Source organism: Cordyceps fumosorosea (assembly GCF_001636725.1).
Source record: "Cordyceps fumosorosea ARSEF 2679 chromosome Unknown scaffold_2, whole genome shotgun sequence".
In the NCBI taxonomy this organism is placed as follows: domain Eukaryota; kingdom Fungi; phylum Ascomycota; class Sordariomycetes; order Hypocreales; family Cordycipitaceae; genus Cordyceps; species Cordyceps fumosorosea.
In genome coordinates, this window is record NW_017387302.1 from 823,339 (window position 1) to 842,342 (window position 19,004).

Genomic DNA, 19,004 nt, shown 5'->3' on the forward strand with positions numbered 1-19,004 from the left:
GTCTGATGAAACGTCGGCATTTACATCGGAGGGGTGAGGGACGACGATCCTCCGATCCCCGCACCTGATACTTTGCCAGGAGATGGATGGCAGCCTTGTGCGATTTGCGAACCCCATGCGTTCACCCCCCCCCCCCTCCAAGAAAGACCCTGATGGCAGACACCGCAGGCCACATCATGCGAGATCCTGCGCCCTGCGCAGATGCAAATTCTCCGATATGCTTGCTGCGGGAGAATGCAGAAATCGTCCCGAGCACTGGGAACCGGTCACCTTGCCCTTGCTTGTGCGGGCGGGGCTCTCCTTCCTCTCAGGATCTATGGCCCCTTTGGAGTGCATATCAAAGTAGAAAGTAGTAGGCATCTTTTGCAAATTGAATGAACCATAGGCCGTTAGCTGCGTGGCTGCCGCAGGTTATTTCTGAGACGCCATTGCATTCTGGTCGCCAACTAGTTTGGCTCTTGCGCGACCAGCCGCAGAATCCATTCGGGATGCAGCCGGCGATACTGCCATACCTGATATGATAGTCTGCCCGTCAACCTCGGAGACTTGTTCTGAATCGCTCTACTGGTGAGACTTCGCACTGACGCCTCACCATACTAGCACTTGTGCTCAGACGTCCTGGTACCGTTCTAGTGCACTGCTAGCAAGTTGGCTAGCCTTGTCCGCCCACGAAGCTGCGACCCCGCGCGGGCTGCGGTACGCTCCGTACCTCGTATGCTCGGGAAGATGGCATCCTCATGCCTCCCGTCGAGTGCTTGATGCCTCTTCATCTCTCCGACGCTCAGCCCATACCGCGCGAGTCAGCGTGCGCGGACGGAGCTCCTGTTCTGGCAAGGCGACCCAGGTTCCTGGCATCATGACGAACTACGAGCGCGGGTGATACCCCCCGCCGCCGGACAGTTTTGAACCCTAACTTGGACCGATGCTATCCAACCCCGCCCGTCACTACCAGAGGAGGTAAAAGCCGCCCCAGCACTCTTCCCAGCCTGTCTTCTTGGCCAGCCAGAAGGCCCGCAACCGCTCGGTCGTGTGCGCCGCGATGCCGTACGCCAGGACGTCCGCGTCGATGCGCGCCAGTATCTCACCAACCAGCTTCCTCCCGGCCTCTGGCCCGTCCGCCACGGCCACGCCCGCCACGGCGCACGGCCACGTCATGACGCTCACGCACTTGGGCGAGCGCAGCGTCTTGCGCAGCAGCGTGATCAGCTCGGCCGCGGCGGCCGTCTGGTCGGGCCAGCTGGGCGGCGCGCCGGCGTCGGCGTGCTCGAGGCCGAGCGCCAGCACGCCGTACAGGCTGACGGCGAGCTGGAAGATGCGCGCGACGAGCACAACCTCGGGCGTGCGCGGGATCTCGAACTCGGCTGTGTCCTTCCAGGTCCCGGGTTGGAAAGCGTTGATGCGCCGGAAGAGGGCGTTGACAGAGGGGAGGAGGGCGGCGAGGTTGGAGGTGGTGGCGGCGAGGCGTAGGCGGTTGATGGCGGCGATTTCGGCAAAGAGCGCCTTGGGGCAGGGGAACGGGGTGAAGCAGGTCTGGCCGAAGATGTTGACGAGCTCGGCGTCGTCGAAGTCGTATATGCTGTGCATTTGCCTGTCGATCCTGGTCACGCTATTGCCAATAACGGCGTTGCTGTTGGGAGGAGGCGGTCGAGTTAGTGACAGCTCCTCGGTAGATGTTTGACTACATGGAGATGGGTATATACGGGTACAACTCACACCGTCATGGACCGTAGCATGTCGAGAAAGACCGGATTCTCTTTCGGTATGCGCTTCGGGATGCCAAACATGTTTAATAGTGCGAAGTATCCGTCAAAATGGGCTCGCCAGCCGCCCAAGCATAAAATATGCTATAAGCAAGCTGTTAGTTAGCAAGCAGCGACAGGGAGATGAACATAAGGATAGGAGGGACAACGTGCCTCTGCCTCCATCAAATCACATATTCTCTCGAATATTCGCAGCTTCATCAGATATCCCAGGTAGTCGCCTTCTACGTGTGTGAGATCGTAGTTGAGCTGGCCTAGGTGTTTTTGGATGAGGTCGTAGAACTTGAACCACAAGTCCTTTGTACCGTGGGCGGTGCTCGGGCTCAGCGCGGTCCGCTGACAGCACGACACCCAGACTATTCTATCGGCTATGACGCGCGCGAGGAAGGATTCCGAGTTGACGCAGCCGGGATAGGCGGCCAGCGCGACGGGGACCGCGGGCCGGGTGGCCATGACGTCCATCTCGGTGCTGTGCGGGATGGTGTAGAGGCCGACTAGGGGATGCGGATGCAAGCGTGGGAGGTTAGTGGAAGGTGAACCCGGGATGCAAGGGGGCCAAGTCGAGCAAGCGAAAAGAGCTACGTACGGTATTCAAAAGCCTCCACCACGTCCCACCCATCGGGGGCAATCTCCCAGCCGCGGTGATTCGTGGGGCGGACGCTCCGGGGCGCCGTGTCCCGCAGGCGGGGGATGACGACGGCGGCCACGTTCCTGACGACGTCGGAGGCCTGGGCCGAGTCCTGGTAGTAGGGCCCGCCGCAGTACCGGCGCGTGGCGACGCAGTTGCCGCAGATGGGCTTGGCCTCGTCGCACCGGACCTTGCGACGGCGACAGGTGACGCAGCCGGTCTTGCCCCGGGGCGCCCACCGCTTGACTCGCTGCTTGGTGCTGCTGCCATCGTCGTCGACGGGGCCGGGCGGCGGCGGCGGCGGCGGCGCGTTGCCGGCGGCGCGGATGGTAGTCAACTTGACCATTTGGAGATCAGGATAGACGAGGGTGCTCCCGTTTGCGGGGGCGTTTGAGAGGGGTTGTAGTTTTTTTTGGGCGGTTGTTAATAAGAACAGGGCCGCGACGCTGGACGGAGAAGAGCCGGGGACGAGAAAGAAAAAAAAAGGTACAGAGTACATGAAAGATTGGTTACACGTGCTTTTGCATTTATCTATCAAAAGTTATCTAATTAGTGTTTGCCTGTAGCTGAGCATTCGCCAAGTCACAGCCTTGCACGGTGAGCGAGGCTGCGAGCAATGCCCTATAAGTGCATAGGCTGTGAGCATAATCACGGAGAGATACATAGTTCCGCCCCTCAACCTCAAGCAAAGCAGTCAAGGGACGGACGGGCCTTGTTTGCTTTGGATCGCAACCGCGGGGGCCTCAAGGCATGACCCGAGAGGGGCGGGCTGGGTAGCGCAAGTCTCGATATTCTTTGTGCACGCAAGTTCCGACGACAAGGAGATAACTCGAGAATACGTTGCAGGGGCATCCTTGTCCTGGCAAACGGCCATTCCATTACTATCAGCCCTTCCGAAAGATGGTGACAAATGGGGCTTACCGTAATAATCTCGGCGCAATAAAATAAAACAACGACACCGGATGTCCAGCTCCCAACTCGGAGAGTCCTTGTGTCCAAATCGGCTCAATGGCGGCGGCCCAACTAGCACCACCGCCATGTCCCGCGCACGGTCTTTTGTTGAGCCAGGGCTATATCTTAACTATTCGTTATCCGTAGTAGAACTGCGAGCCCATCAGATCCATCAATCAACCTCTGTGGATCCGCCGCTGGGGGGCCTTTTTTTTTACTGCCGTCTCGCGGCAAGCGGTCGGTGCTTCCCGGCGCTGCACTGTGCTGGAGCATTTCCCTGGGTTCCCGCACAACCCACTGCGGCGTCGATCACGATGCGATGGGGAACGTGCTTCAATATCGAATACCCGCTCACCTTTATAATTAGGAGAAGGGAACCCTCTTTGTCCCTCTCTCTTTTAACTCTTTACCTTAGATATCAACTAGTGACCCAGGTACTTGTTCGCTCTTATTCTTGCGTGCTCGTTGGCCCCGCCTGGCCCTACCTACCAACGACGATACACACCACTCCACTTGGTAGTTTGTTATGACTATACAAAACTAACTGTTGTGCACGGAACTGCCAACTGTCAACTAAGCTTCAGGTCAGGCGTTCGTGTTAAACCATGCTTGTTCTAGCTACGCTGCTAGCCAGCAATCGGCAGCCCCATTTCCCCGACCAAGTAATTCTGTAGATGCATTGACTTTCAGTGGCGTTGCGGCTGGAGCTGTCAAACCGGCGTTCTCCTCGCGATCTAGACCCGCGATGTCCGAGGTCTGGGCACCCTGGTTGTCATTCCCTTCGGTGTCTCGTCCCTCTCATGCTTTCCGGAAGGACTCAGAGGTCCAGCGGAGACGCAAACTAGTTGGCCAACTAGTTGATAGAATGTGACAGTGTCCGTTCGGCTACCGAGTAAATCATACCTACTGAAACATTATGTCTTTCTTCACCCAGCGACCCATCCAGTTAGCTGCTCCGGCTTGAGTATTTTGCCTTTTGAGCACCCTCCCCCTCTGAATCATGGCACTTCCATCGTCTCATGTTTTCTTCAACGTCTGGGAAGCCTCTCTCTTTCAAGCGCGCATTTTGAAAATCAAATTATCCCTCTCACGCTGAATATGAGTATGCGCCTGCTCGCCTCAGCCTTATAACAGAATGCCTGCTGTATTGGGCGGTGGCGTCCCCAGCCTCGGCGCAGCCTTGCCCGCCGCTACAGGGCTCCCATTTTTGACTGTGCACAGCCGCTCAGAAATTATAGAGACATCATGGCCGCATTGCGCAGTAAGGAAATTCACGTTTGGGATGAATCAAGCCCAGGAAGCTGACGGGACAAGGTACCATGTATACAACAACACTGTGCGGCGCTTGATAGCACATGCTTCTGTGCCGTCGAAACGAAAGCTGCAATTGATCATTGTGTCTTGGGCGCATGCGGAATGCCCGAATCAATATGTATGAGAGCAACCCGACTGTAGCTCTCCGGGTACACAACTGACTCTCCGCCATAGACACGAGAAACTTGACCGAAACGGCCTGCCATACACCGGTCCGGAGTCGAACCGCCGAGCTTCGAACGTTGACCTATGTCCTTACACCAATAACGGTCTTGTTCGTCATTCTGCGCCTAAGCTACAAGCACTTCTTCTGCGCCCCGTTGCCGTTGACATACAGGGACTTTGTCGCCTCACCACTCCGGGTGACGCGGAAGCACCTCTCCAGCGCCTCGCGGCACGTCCACAGCGAGGAATGGACCTTCATCGCCACCATAGTCGTCGGCCTGGCTGCCCTCGCCATCATCCTCTTCGGCATCACCGCCAACGGCATGGGCACCGATGTCTGGGGCCTCGACCTGCCCACCCTGGTCGCCTTCCGGCGCTACTTCGTCGTCGTCCAAGTCTGCTACGTGGTCCTGATGTTTCTCCTAAAAACCACGTGTGCCCTCTTCTTCCTCGACATATTCTTTGGGCGCAGGATCCGCGCCGTTATCTGGGGCACCGTCATAGTCCACGTCGCAATCACCACCGTCTGCGTCATCGTCATCATCTTCCAGTGCGTGCCGATACACTACCAGTGGGACAAGTTTTACCACATAAACGACGACGCGGTGACGGGGATCTGCATCAACATCAACGCAGTCGCGTGGGTGAACAGCACCTTCAGCGTGGCGTCGGACCTCTGGCTGCTGGCCATTCCACTGACCCAGCTGCATAAGCTGAACTTGCACTGGAAGAAGAAGGCGGGCGCTGCTCTGATGTTCATGACGGGCGCTACGTAAGCTCGATCATTCTGCAACTATGCCAATGTGATGGCCTTGCTAACCCTCTTCTCCTCTAGTGTCACGGTTGTGTCGTGCCTCCGCCTAGCCTCTGTCCAGTACTACGCTTCGACATCGAACCCAACATGGGATCAATTCGACATCATGTACTGGTCCACGGTTGAGATTGAGGTTGGCTTCATCTGCAGTACCTTACCAGCGGTTCGACTCCTGCTCGTTCGTTTTGCGCCAAGAGTCTTTGGGTCTGCCGCGAGCAATCAACAGTACGTTCATAGATGGCGCAAGATGTGTTTCAATTCACAGACCGCAGGCTGACTCAGCATTGACATAGAATATCCTTGAATCGATACACGTCCAGTGGCACAGAGGGATTTGAAGACAAAGAGGCATCACAGACGAGACACTTGTTAAGTTCAGTAGCTGCTTCGTCAGAAACGACACTGAAGCATCCAGAGGCTGTTTTATACCATCCCAGACAAGAGTCGATGTCGGGCAGATCAGAAAGCAACAACGAAAGTCTCGAGGCGCCGGCTACGGGACAACAACTACCTCCTGCTAAGCTGCCCGATAGCTTGAGAAGCAGTGTGTCATGATTGGGACATGACGCTGCGACGAAATAGAGAGTGTATATGATAGCCTCTGATAGAGCGCGAAGGAAATAATTGTACAAAGGGCACTACATGATACCTCAACACACCCCCAGATAATAGAAAGAGCAATTTCCCAAGGCATGGTTGGACGGACGAGCATGATCTCTTCGCTGTACCCAGATGTAATGTGAATATAGTGGTAGTAGCGAGCCATGCTCTGTTTGCGAATCGACGGCACACGTGCCCCGCGCCCACTGCTGCAGCATGAGCTGAAAAAAACTTGCTAGCACCATAATATCCATCTCTTGCTAGGAATATCTCGCAAGAGAAAAAAACATGTCTGTGCTGAAACATCGCAGCATCGGACGAGCAAGTGGTGGAGACGCCGATCTTCATTTGGGGAGTTCGGGCCGCGATGGGACGCGACAGCCGACGAGCTGCTTCATGCTGGTAAGTTCACCAGTTTAATGGGAAGCCGCTATTTTAGCCTGCTAATTCCGGATCGGAGCGGAAAGCTCGCCGGTGCAAGAGGGCTTATACTTGCACCGTCCGTTGCATATCCTTGCAAGTACCCGCACCCCAGTCAAGTTTACCGAGAAACAAGACAAATTGTTTTAGAGTGATATCAATAACCGGTTCTCCCGTACAGCTGGGCAGGTATTTGTGCTGCGGGTCCTCTCGTTACTACTGGTACGTGTTGTTGAGGAGGTATCCTCAGTTACGTCGTTGTTGCTTGTGCCGCATAGTTGGGTCGAACCGCTGTTCGAACTCCTGTATGGCCTCATCAGGATCATTCCCGCCGGAGATATTAGGGCGGATTCTTGGAGAATCATGCCCCGGTATCTCTTCGCTATTGGGGAAAGTGTAAAGCTGTATCCTATTCGCACAGGTTACGCAGTACTCCGTACAGCAGCATGTCTTGGTCGCTCCTTCCCGTGTTCCAGCGCCCCCTTCTGTCTCTTGAGTGGCACCACTGGTGCATGACGCTGCTCGTTTTTCCCCTGTACAAGCACATCATAACCATCATCGAATCATCCCATTTCTATACAATGAATCTCATTTATCACCTGTTAGTATTGCTCGTGTCAGCAATTGGACAGCTCGTCCATGCCCAGCTAGTCGTCCCTCCCGGCCTCCCGAGCATAGCAGACAACTTCCGGCTGCGGGTACACGCCACCAACCCAAATAGCACCTTGGCCGCTCAGATTAAGAACTGGACCCTGGCCGCAGCGTCCGGGCCGGACGGCAACACCTGCAACATAGCCACCGTTCTTGTCCCCGATGACCAAGCCAGCCTGGCTTTCCATCTCTTCGTCGCACCCAACACCAACACCATCAGTTCAAGTCACAGAGGAGGGGTGCTCACGCTCAAAGAGCAGGGGATGGAGGGCCAGGGACGCCCGTACAGGGCGCTGTGGCTCGGGTGCAACGTGACGGCTTTCTCGGAGGTCGGCATGGCTTTCCGCCCCCACGGCTCGGCGCCGCTGCTCATCTCGACGCGTGACTCGGTCGACTCGCGGTTCTACGCCTGCCCCCGCCACGGCAACGGTAACGAGGACGCGGTGGGCTTGTTTTACCGAAGGGCGCGCCGGGGGGAGCCGTTGTATGACGGATGCGCGGACGTGGAGCTGCTGCTGGAGTGTGCGACGGGGTTGGGAGCAACGGGGACGGGAGCGACAGACCCAGTTCCCTGCTGTGCTCGGGTGAGAAATGGCGGTTGCTGGGCGGAGTAATGATAAATGGCAGACAGTCGTTGTACGGACACCAACAAGTCCAGGTGAGGAGCAGCGAGACCTCAGACGTTGTGGCCTATGGAATGAATGATGAGCTTCGCATTATTATGACGATTCAACCCACTACCAAGCACGCCTTTGCAGTATTAATTAAATAATGACCTACACAGGTTAGTGAATTCAGTTACATGCCCTCCGCTATGTTGTCAATCCATACATGCAGAAGGCGTGAACTGCCATGCGTGATGTATGGTCCTGTTTCCATCTATTGCTATAGGGCGATGAGATGTAGTTGGGGTTTGATTCGAGTCGATGCGCTGGGTGTCGAGTTGGGGTGTTGCTGCCGTTTCTCCGGCACTTTCTCTTCGGTAGGCTTTGGGCTCAGTGTTGCATCAATGTGTGTGAAACAAAGATTTATTCAGAGATAGATTCTGCCCTCGTCGGTGATTAGCCTCTTCGCTAGGTAGCTGAGTACCAGAGGAATGGCTGCTTACCTGGTATTATAGCTAGCCCATTTCCTCCACACGCATGTCCATTTTTGGCCCTGTCGCCAGGCCGAAGCCGCAGTATTAGGGAGGAACTCCGTATATGGCTGTTCGTTTTGTCGGTTGCTGCAGGTTCTACTGCCCCTTAAGAGCCGATGAGATCGGCGACGTTCATTGGCATCTCGTCGATCTGCGTCGAGTAGTACACTGTCGTGTCTGTCAGCTTGTTGTTTTCCTCGCAGCTGTCTGGAGCACTACTTACACTCAATGTCACGAAGAATGCGGACGTCATCGGTGGTGACAAAGTTGATGGCGACACCCTTGCGGCCGAAACGACCACTACGGCCGATGCGATGGATGTAATTCTCACGGTTGCTTGGCAGATCGTAGTTGATGACCAGGCTGACCTGCTGCACGTCGATACCTCGGGCCCAAACATCGGTCGAGATTAGAACACGGCTGTTGCCTTGGCGAAAGTCTTGCATAATGCTGTCGCGCTCCTTCTGGGGCATCTCGCCGTGCATGCTGCTAACCGTGAAGTTGGCCTCGCGCATCTTGTCCGTCAGCCAGTCAACCTTGCGGCGGGTGTTGCAGAAAATGACGGCCTGGGTGATGGTGAGGGTATCGTAAAGATCGCACAGGGTATCAAACTTCCAGTCCTCCTTCTCGACGGCGATGAAGTACTGCTTCAGGCCCTCCAGGGTCAGCTCGTCACGCTTGACGAGGATCCGGACGGGGTCGGTCATGAACTTGGTGGTCATGTCCAGCACGTCGTACGGCAGGGTGGCGCTCACGACGACGACCTGGGTGGCGGGCGGGAGGTGGCGGTAGACGTTGTAGATCTGCTCCCTGAACCCCTTGTTCAGGAGCTCGTCGGCCTCGTCGAGCACCAGCATCTTGATGTGGCGGGTGCGCAGGTGGCGCCGGCGGATCATGTCGGCTACGCGGCCGGGGGTGCCCGACACGATGTGCTGGCCGTAGTCGAGCTTGCGGATGTCCTCGCCGACGTTGGTGCCGCCGATGCAGGCGTGGCACTGGACGTTCATGTAGTCCCCGAGCGCCATGACGACGGACTGGATCTGCGTCGCGAGCTCTCTCGTGGGTGAAAGGACGAGGGCCTGCGACTCGCGCACGGCGGTGTCGATGACCTGCAGCATGCTGATCGAGAAGGTGGCCGTCTTGCCGGTGCCAGACTGGGCCTGCGCGATGGTGTCGCGACCCTTGCAGACCTGAACGATGGCTCGCGATTGGACGGCGGAGGGCGACTCGTAACCGTAGGCGTAGATGCCGCGAAGAAGATTCTCTACAGACTTCCTGTTAGTAGCCGCGTTTCTGACACTGTGCTGCTACGATGCGCACCTTTCAGCGACATGGACTCGAAGGTGGGATGGACGGTGACCTCTTTTGAGGTCGAGAACTCCATCTTCTCATCCGCATTGCGGTCAATTCCACTTGGACCGTCAGCCATGATTGCGATTGTGGTGGACGAAGGATTGTACGAAGAAAAGAGGAAGAAAAAGCTCGCAGCCCGTCGCAGACTTGGAGGAAGTGTAACATTCTCTCTGTGGCTGTTCCTGTGTGGCTTGGACTAGCGCCCAACTTTGATTCGCCCAGCTTTGCTGCTGTATGGGGCGTCAGCCACAGGCTACGACCATCTTCAACAAGTTCCTGGCACCAATCTTTGTTACACAAACAAACACAACAACACTCAATGTCGGAGAGCATACATAGACAAAAATCGTCGATTACCTAGTATCGGTCTCTACAAAAAGTATCTGAAGCGCTTGTTTTGCCAATCAGTCTCATCTAGACCGGTCCGAACCAGATGCTCCGATGTGCTCTCGACACCTGCCTCCGGGTCAATGCATACCCCCTGGTCTCGATCCCTCCTCTTGTTATCCCATACCATATACTGTCTCAGCGCTAACATGGAAATACTGGCAATTATCATGGAGATCATGATGCCTTGAAATGCCCCCTGATATCTTGGCGCCTGTTTGGTGATGAACATTTGTGGACCAGCAATGTTGCCAGCACAATAGCCAATGAAGAGGATAGCAAGTACTGTCGTCTTCTTGGTGTAACCAGCTATGTCGGAACCGATGATTGAAAGGGACAACGGGAATCCAGCCGCATATGCAGGAAACAACCACATCCCTCCTAGCCTCGTCCATTTCTGCGAAGTAGGGCTTGCATACACCATGACGCAGCCAACCAGAGCAATGAGCTGCAGGGAACCAGCTATGATGCACCTGGAATACTTGAATTTGTGGGCGAGGTAGGTTCCGGCGAGGACAAAGAACAAACCAAACGCGGACCCCGGCATGCCAAGCAGAAGTGTGGTGAAGGTACTGAAGCCAAATCCCTGGATGATGATGCCGCTGAAGGACGTGTACCCGCCGTTAGGGAGGGACGTGCATATGGTGTAAATGCAAAGCAGCCAAGTCTTGGGGTCGCAAAGAGCCTCAACAAACTGCTCTCGCTTCCATTCGGTAGTCTTGAAGCTGTGCGTCTGCTGCTGCGGCCGGCGAAGGGCGTACGCGCGTTCGTCTTGCGTGAGGAACCGGGCATCAAGAGGCGAGTCTGGAAGGAACACCAAGAGCACGATGCCCCAGACGAATGTGACGAGTCCGAAAATGATGAACAGCCAGCGCCAAGCCGCAATGTCGGTCTTGATGTGGCTAATGGCGTAGGCCAACAGCCCGCCAAAGATTGCGGCGGTCGTGTTGCCAGCAAACCAAATACCATGGCGAGCTGCGTGCTCCGAAGGCTTGTACCACACGCTCGTCACCAAGGAGAAGCCAGGGGAGATGGTCGACTCGAATACGCCGAGCAGGAACCGCAAGGCCATCAAGTTTCCGAATCCTGTCGCGGCGCCGTGGCAGCCGAGTACGACAGCCCATACGACGACGCAGGCGGCGAGGAACTTTCCAAGAGGGAGTTTGATGAACGCAAGTGATGCTGGGTACGACGCGATCAAGTATCCAAAGTAGAATATGGAGGAGACCCAGGCATAATCAGTGCCTTTGAGGTGCTGTGCAAGAATCAGATCAGCATGTCGAGTGCGCGAAAGAGAACCAAACGCAAATCTTACCGTGTCTTCCTGGATGCCGAGGATGGCAGTGTATCCTAGCGATGTCTTGTCGAAGAATTGCAGGGCGTATGATATGAGAAGCAGAGGCATGAGACTAACCAATTGTCAGACAACGTTGCATCCTTGGCTGTTTGCAAAGAAACCAACTTACTTTCGGTCAATTTTTCGAACCAAGGCCTTCTCCTCGGCAGGTGTCATAGGCGGTGCATCGTTCGTCTCCGCCTTGCTCATGGAGAGCGCCGCTGTCTGCGCGGTCATCTCCTCAGTCTCCAGTTTGGTCATGGTGTCTGACTGCGAAGTCATGTTGAGAAAATACGAGTGCAGCAGTCTGTCGCGTTCATGTAACGTGTCAATTTCACAGCTACCGAAGACGAAAAGAGATGGCCATTTCAACGCGGTTTTATACTTGAAGATATACACAGGCTGAATCACAATCAGGCGCCTTCCGAGGTACCCCGGATTCCGCGCCACCCATGCGCGCTATCTAAAAACAGCTTGGAGATAACCTTAACGAGACTGGAGCCGACGAGGCGCTTCCGTGTTGTGGCCGGATGGGTGTTATCTGGGGTGCGGCGGTAGCTGGAATGGCACAATTGCCACCCTCTGAGCCATGTTTGCGACGGCTCATCAGTGAAGTGGCTGAGCCAACTGACTGTCAACTGAAGCCACAGCGATAGTCGGCAAGTTATAATTGGTCGCGTGTACCCGGTCGGTTGCCTCAACCAATCGTAAATGGCAGCGAGCAGTAACCATTGAACTTCTCCACAAAACCCCAAGTTGGAGTTGCAGGCCGATCACTGGACCGGCAACTGGGAACTGGCAACTGACTTTCATTTCCTGGGGAACCTTGTTTTACTTTCCAGATTCAAACCTTTATTCTTTGGCTCGAGCGCGCGAATGATATTCAGTCCTTTGCTTACTGCCGTCACACTGCATGCGGAGCGACACCATGCACCATGCAAGATCAAGACAAGGTATGCAATGACTCGTCCAAATTCCCCGCCCAGGGCACTTGCCGACACTGGGTCACTAAGCTAAACCGATCATCCCCAGGTTGCCTCACCTGTCGGTCCAAGAAGGTGAAATGTGACGAGCAGACCCCGAGATGCCGTCGCTGCCATCGTCTTGAGTTGAAGTGCGACTGGGCAAAACCCAATGGCAGATTGCGGCCGACGGGCAAGTCGAAATCGAGAGCCAGGCCTGATTATCCCAAAATCCTCCCCAGAAACATTTCGAAGGCAGCCGACCTGCGGCACGAGCAACATGAGACGCCCAATCCATGGCACTGGCCAATAGTTATCTCTCCGCCGGACCCGGAGCAGGCAACTCGCTTTAATGAGATACTCATAGGCGATACTATCAATGACTTCTCAGTCTCGGCTTTCCATACTCCGGCTTCTGCTCCAGCCTGGGGCGACTGGGGTCATGAGCTGGAGTTGTTTGGAAATACTCTTCATACAGGCCAGCCCGCTGGACTCGAAGACTCGGGGAAAAGTTCATCTACTGTCCTTGGTTGCTCATCCTTGGGGTAAGAAATGGTAGACTCCGTTCCCATACCGTATCACTAAGTAATCCCATAGTCTCGGTCGCGATTCACAGTCCGCGACGCAAGTACAATGGCCATTGCAGCCAGAGACTGTGCTAAGCATCCCGAATCTTGGAGTTTCCTGGCAAAACATGGTGCTCTCGCAAGAATTCCTACACACCGGCAGAGAGGGAGATGCACTCCAATACTACACCAGCCTCTACCCTACCATGACCATCTCGAAAACTGTGCGCTGGTCAAGCTATATGATTGTGCTTCGTTACAGCTCGCAAGAACCCATGGCTATGCATCTACTGATCGCGGCATCACTCATAGACTTAGCAACATCACAAGATGGCATTGTGGATATCAGCAGCGCTGCGCATACACACGCTAAAGCTGGTATGGTCTTGCTCAAAGCAGCCATGGCCCCTGAAGCAAATCATGACCCTGTCAGCGTCATTATCGCGGCTTTCTTCCTTTATCGATACATGGCAGTCGCACAGGGACACGACCCAGAAGCGATAACAGAATGGAGTAAAGCAGTCTCCAATTACGTCAAGGAAAAACGTCTAGATGATCTCTGCGCTGGCAGAAACCCAACAGCAACCCTTGCCCTCAGCAGACGCGAGGAGGCCTCGCCGGCCATGACACACGAGAAAAAGACTCATATGGCGCGCTTGATGTTATGGACGTTTTATGAGGACATCTTTGCCAGCATAAAAGGATACGGAGGCGCTCTGGCGCGGCACTTTGTCGAGAAACCGGAGCGCTCGCGAGAAATTTATCAGTATTCCTGCGCAGAACTGGAGTCTGTTTGGGGCGCAGATTATCCTGAACGGGAGATTCTCGACGACGTCGAGAATGCGCCGATAATTTCTTTTCTCTACGAGGTCATTACGCTCTACGCTGAAGTCAACAGAGCTGTGAGCTCACCACTAGACTTGCCGGCTGCTAAATCCGCAGTGGAGGAGAAAATTGACAAGCTCGAAGCTGTGAGTCCCCTAGATTGGATGTTTACATGACTGTTTTACTGACGCTGAAGCCGTAGCGCTCGCGGTCACTGATACGACTTACAACCATGAACGTGCAGCCACGATCCCGCGTTATGATTAATGCCGACTACATGGTCCCCCTTTTCTATGCGCTAAGGATATACTGTTTTCGAAGCTTCCTCTCCGACGATAGCCTCGCGACTCCAAGCCCTCCAGCCGTTCAGTCGTCGGTTTCCTCGATTCTGCAGTTGGCGCAGCGCTCTCTCTCGCGAGGGCCGCTGGATCCGATGCAGGCTCGTTTTCAATGGCCGTTATTCATGGCCGGCATAGAGACAACAGACAGGATTCACAAAGAGTGGGCTCACTCCAAGCTGAGGACTGCAAGCATGTCCATTGCGTTTCAGACCATTGTTTGCCTAGAAGAAGAGACGCAGAGGCGGACGCCGATGCCGCTGGTTAGGCAACTGATGGACACCAAGAATAGCGCAATCCCAATGTAAACAGAATAACAGCATATCTATTACACATCGAATTTAAAGTAGTCTCTTGTTAATTCAAAAGGGGTAACACAGCACGAGCTCAAGCTCAAGCTGAAAGAGTAGATCAGTAACGGAAAGGATTGCTGAGCCAAGGAGTCGTATCAGCTGGAGTATCTTCCCCGCATTCAACCGGATTAGTTTTGAACGATAAAATGCCTTGGTGGCCCACACAGGCCCCGGGAGTCAAGATACCACCGTCGGCTCAACGGCCAATCGGCTCCCGTCGCGGAATGGCAGGTCAATGGCTGTTGCCACAACGGCCGAGCCGACGAGACTATCGTTTTTGAAAGCATTACACATCAAAATAGATATGGCGAAGTATTTATACAACTTCATTTCCCTGATAAGGGTTCACCAGTAGCCATAGCGCCCGCATGGGATAACAAGCTGATCTGCGATAACACCCCCCCATTTCAGAAGAAGCCTTTAACCACCGTTTTATCAACATGAGACTAGTCGACAACACAGGTTCTTCCAATGAAGCGATCCCCGTGAGGGAGGCTTCCCAGAGGAAGGCTAATGTGGCAGGGCAAGAGGTGGCCATCAGCGCCATTGACGGTTACGATGCCGAGCTGCGTGACATCAACAAAAAGGTAGCAATTGCACATCTGCGTTCCAGGGAATTACGTGAAACTAAAGCTTCGAAACAGATCTTTGACAATCCAGAGCTCGGATACGAGGAGTTCCAGGCTCACGACAACATTGTCGCTCTGCTCCGTTCCCTCGAGTTTGAGGTGACGCCACACGCCTTTGGCGTGCAGACGTCCTTTTCGTGCGAAGTCGGGCAGGGCGGGCGCGTCGTTGTGTACAACGCCGAGTACGACGCGCTGCCTGGCATCGGGCACGCCTGCGGGCACAACCTCATCGCGACCTCCTCGATCGCCTCCTTCCTCGGCGTGGCCGCCGCGCTCAAGGCCTCGGGCAAGCCGGGCCGCGTGCGGCTGTACGGCACGCCCGCGGAGGAGGGCGGCGGCGGCAAGGTGAGGCTCATCGAGGCGGGCGCGTACCAGGACGTCGACGCGTGCTTGATGGTGCACCCGGGGCCGCCGATGCCGCCGCCGCAGGGTAGCCACGGCCACGGCGGTTGCTGCGTGCCGACGGGCGCGGCGTACGGCCGGTCACTGGCGAACACAAAGTTCAACGTCACGTTCACGGGGCAGGAAGCGCACGCGGCGATGGCGCCGTTCCAGGGTCGCAACGCGCTCGACGCGGTCGTGCTCGGGTACAACGGCGTCAGCATGCTGCGGCAGCAGACGCGCCCGTACGACCGGATACACGGCGTGATCCTCAGCGGAGGCACGCGGCCCAACGTCATCACCAGCTTCACCAAGACGCAGTACTATGTGCGCAGCGCCACGCTCAAGGAGGCGTCCGCGCTGGAGACGAGGGTCAAGGCCTGCATGGACGGAGCAGCGACTGCCACGCAGTGCGGAGTCGACTACGAAATGTAAGTAGAAAAGAGGGGGGATTGGAGCATTGATGCTGTGTGGTTACTAACGGCAATTCCAGGGATGACCCGTACGCGGACCTTCGTCCCAACCGCACAATCTGTTCGCTGTACGCGGATGCCATGGCCCTGCCGGCCATTGCCTCGCCCGTCACCTGCGACTTCGAGCATGCCCCGATGCTGCCCGGCTCTACGGACCAGGGCAACGTCTCGTACGTGGTGCCGAGCTTCCACGGTGGCTTCGCCATCCCGTGCCCACCGGGCGCGTACAACCACACCAAGGGGTTCACGGCGTGCGCGGGAACGGCCGAGGCGCATAAGCTGGCCATCGATGCCGCAAAGGGCATGGCGGTCGCGGGTTTGGCGGTTCTGACGGACGAGGCCGTGGCTGCAAAGATTTGGGAGGACTTCAAGGCGGACCGGGCGTTGGACGAGAAGACGACGGACTAGTTAGAGAGCGGTAGCTAAGTCCGGGATAGATGCATCAGATAGCAAGAGGGGCAAATACACCAGATTGGGTATATCCTGGACCGCCGTTGGTATCTTGTCCTTGTCAGTAAAGATGAGCTGGAGTGAATGAAGCCTTTTTGTAGTCAGTATTCCCACAGCCATCACGAGCCGGCATTTGTTGAAGCAACACAAGAGCAGACACCCTTGCCTACGCGGAGTTGCCATGGGACTGGCTCCTCGGGAGCGGCAGCGCGTCCATCATGGTCGTGACTTCGATCTAATGTAGTGGCTAGGCACGTGGAAAATGAAGTCTGGAGAATTGATCTGGTTCAAGGCTTGTTGCTGTTTGTTGCACCGCCGGTGCGTGGCTGGAGCCTGGCCTCTTTGCAGTGCATCGCAGCCTGTGGCGGTCAAATGACAGCATGCATCGCACAATAACAACAACTAATGCGCGCAATGGCGGTAAGTGTTCGTAAAGAGGAAGAAAACCCCCAAATATCGAAACGAATGAGGAAAGATTTCTAAGTTGCTGCTTGGACTTCAGTTGATGGTTTTTTTATGGGTCGGATATTCCTCGGCGGCTGAGCTTCGTCGCCAACTTTGTCGCAAACCTTCGACGGCTTAATCTTTTCTCCTCCAAGCACTCACTATTCACGAGGAACAGTAGACGCTTCGATTTGTCGCGGCAATAACTTAAAGCCAGATACTTGAGGCTCTCGAAAGTTTACAAGTCGCCAAAATGCTTGTCCTGGAGGAACAGCGGTACATCCAGGAGGATCTCGAGCGCCTCGAGCAGGCTATCGCTGATCGCGTTCGCGACGAGCCAAAGCACGTGAGTACAGAGCGTGTAGCATTCCCTGGTAACACCCGCTTATTGAAATACAAGATTCGCGATCGATTGAACCGTGACCATGAAGTTGCGCAACTGCTCGACCAGATCCAGTCGCAATCCAAACTTTTGCTAGACGTTTACAAAGACGAGAATGGCACCCGCGCGCAAGAAATCCAACAAATCGGCACCAGTGACCCGTTTGCAGAATTCTATAAACAGGTCGACGACATTCGAACCCACCACGCCCGGTATCCGAACGAGCAAGCAGAAAACTCAGAGCAGCGATACCGTTCGCGACGGCCGGACGATGTCGACATGCCCTCCATTGTCGACACCATTTTCAGTGGCGAAGAAGCCTTTGGCCGCTTCTTTGACCTGAACTCGTGCTACGACGCCTATCTCAATCTCCCCAACGTAAAGCGATCCAACTATCTACAGTACCTCGAATTTTTCGACCATTTTACGCCTGGGCAGGGAGGGCTGAAGAGAGCGGACAAGATGACGAACCAATACTTCAGCTACGTCGGCGGCCTGGCAGACTACTTGGAAGGTTTCATGCGCCGGACACGGCCTCTCGAAGACGTGGACAAGACTCTATCCTCATTCGACGACGAATTCGACGAGCAGTGGCAAAAGGACGAAGTGGAAGGGTGGCAAAACGATACCCCGGCAAACGGAAGCTCCAACAATCTCAGCTCTCCCGACGCAGTATGGTGCGAAGACTGTGAAAAGGAGTTCAAAAACGAAAACGTATACAAGAACCACCTGACAGGCCGAAAGCACATCAAGGCTGCCGAGCAGAGGAAGGCGAGGCAGAGCGAGTCTGGTGGCGACGCTACCGGCACAACAGCAGTCTCAGCAACGCGACTCAAGGAGCGCGCCATCGCCCAGCGTGAGAACCGCGTTAAGCGTCTGACCAGCGCCATGAGCACCGAGCGCGGCGACACGAGAGTTAATGTGGAGCGCAAGCAAGGCATGACGGAGCGTGAGCGCCAGCAAGAATTAGAGAACCTCTTCAAGGTCAGCGAGGAGCCGCGTCAGCCCGTCGGTGACGGCGAGGATGACGAAGACGAAGATGACGACAAGATCTACAACCCGCTGAAGCTACCGCCGGGCTGGGACGGCAAGCCGATCCCGTACTGGCTGTACCGCCTGCACGGCCTCGGCGTCGAGTTGCCGTGCGAGATTTGCGGCAACTACGTGTACATGGGACGGCGGGCGTTTGACAAACACTTCAACGAGGCACGCCACGCGTACGGCCTCAAGTGTCTCGGCATTTCCAGCACGGCACTGTTCAGAGACATCACCGACATCAAGGAGGCTCTGAAGCTCTGGGATAAGATCCAAAAGTCGGAGAAGAAGGCCAAGGTGGATGAGGGGAGCGTCGTGCAGATGGAGGACGGAGAGGGCAACGTCATGCCTGAGAAGGTGTATTACGATTTGCAGAAGCAGGGTTTGCTGTGATGGGGTTGTATTAGTAGGCAGAAAGCACATAGTGGATGGGTATGGAGTCACAACGGCGTCTGGGAAAAACATCAGAGATTATGTATTTTAATTTAAGAATCTTCAAGCATATCCCATTAGTATGTGATTTTCTCTGTGGAAGGCAAAAAAAAAAATTTGTTCGGGTTGAATCCTGAATAGAAAGCTATGGTAGGCAGTCGCGTGAACCATGCACCTCCACTGGCTGGCGAACAGCACGCGTCTTCCACCTCAGTCA

The 19,004-nt window shown here is 55.3% G+C and overlaps 7 protein-coding genes across 7 annotated transcripts; 4 read left to right on the top strand and 3 right to left on the bottom strand.

Moving 5' to 3' along the window:
• Positions 1-945: 945 nt before the first annotated feature.
• Positions 946-2,734, bottom strand: ISF_01404 (Fungal transcriptional regulatory protein; the record flags this gene model as incomplete). Its single annotated transcript, XM_018845011.1, has 4 exons — positions 946-1,627; positions 1,714-1,844; positions 1,989-2,254; positions 2,347-2,734. 4 exons carry the CDS (start codon positions 2,732-2,734, stop codon positions 946-948), a joined length of 1,467 nt encoding a protein of 488 aa, XP_018707777.1.
• A 1,850-nt stretch (positions 2,735-4,584) lies between these two features.
• ISF_01405 (hypothetical protein) lies at positions 4,585-7,917 on the top strand (the record flags this gene model as incomplete). The annotated part of the gene is made up of 7 exons (XM_018845012.1): positions 4,585-4,600; positions 4,828-5,590; positions 5,654-5,857; positions 5,953-6,176; positions 6,544-6,634; positions 6,834-6,874; positions 7,259-7,917. 7 exons carry the CDS (start codon positions 4,585-4,587, stop codon positions 7,915-7,917), a joined length of 1,998 nt encoding a protein of 665 aa, XP_018707778.1.
• A 630-nt stretch (positions 7,918-8,547) lies between these two features.
• ISF_01406 (eukaryotic initiation factor 4A-12) lies at positions 8,548-9,870 on the bottom strand (the record flags this gene model as incomplete). Its single annotated transcript, XM_018845013.1, has 3 exons — positions 8,548-8,609; positions 8,665-9,705; positions 9,762-9,870. 3 exons carry the CDS (start codon positions 9,868-9,870, stop codon positions 8,548-8,550), a joined length of 1,212 nt encoding a protein of 403 aa, XP_018707779.1.
• A 294-nt stretch (positions 9,871-10,164) lies between these two features.
• On the bottom strand, positions 10,165-11,799 carry ISF_01407 (Major facilitator superfamily domain, general substrate transporter; the record flags this gene model as incomplete). The annotated part of the gene is made up of 3 exons (XM_018845014.1): positions 10,165-11,436; positions 11,497-11,590; positions 11,648-11,799. The coding sequence occupies 3 exons, from the start codon at positions 11,797-11,799 to the stop codon at positions 10,165-10,167; spliced, it is 1,518 nt and encodes a 505-aa protein (XP_018707780.1).
• Positions 11,800-13,446: 1,647 nt separating this feature from the next.
• ISF_01408 (hypothetical protein) lies at positions 13,447-14,516 on the top strand (the record flags this gene model as incomplete). Its single annotated transcript, XM_018845015.1, has 2 exons — positions 13,447-14,016; positions 14,073-14,516. The coding sequence occupies 2 exons, from the start codon at positions 13,447-13,449 to the stop codon at positions 14,514-14,516; spliced, it is 1,014 nt and encodes a 337-aa protein (XP_018707781.1).
• A 485-nt stretch (positions 14,517-15,001) lies between these two features.
• ISF_01409 (amidohydrolase) lies at positions 15,002-16,452 on the top strand (the record flags this gene model as incomplete). The annotated part of the gene is made up of 2 exons (XM_018845016.1): positions 15,002-16,002; positions 16,065-16,452. 2 exons carry the CDS (start codon positions 15,002-15,004, stop codon positions 16,450-16,452), a joined length of 1,389 nt encoding a protein of 462 aa, XP_018707782.1.
• Positions 16,453-17,191: 739 nt separating this feature from the next.
• Positions 17,192-18,748, top strand: ISF_01410 (Splicing factor SF3a60 binding domain protein; the record flags this gene model as incomplete). Its single annotated transcript, XM_018845017.1, has 1 exon — positions 17,192-18,748. One exon carries the CDS (start codon positions 17,192-17,194, stop codon positions 18,746-18,748), a length of 1,557 nt encoding a protein of 518 aa, XP_018707783.1.
• Between the last annotated feature and the right edge of the window lie 256 nt (positions 18,749-19,004).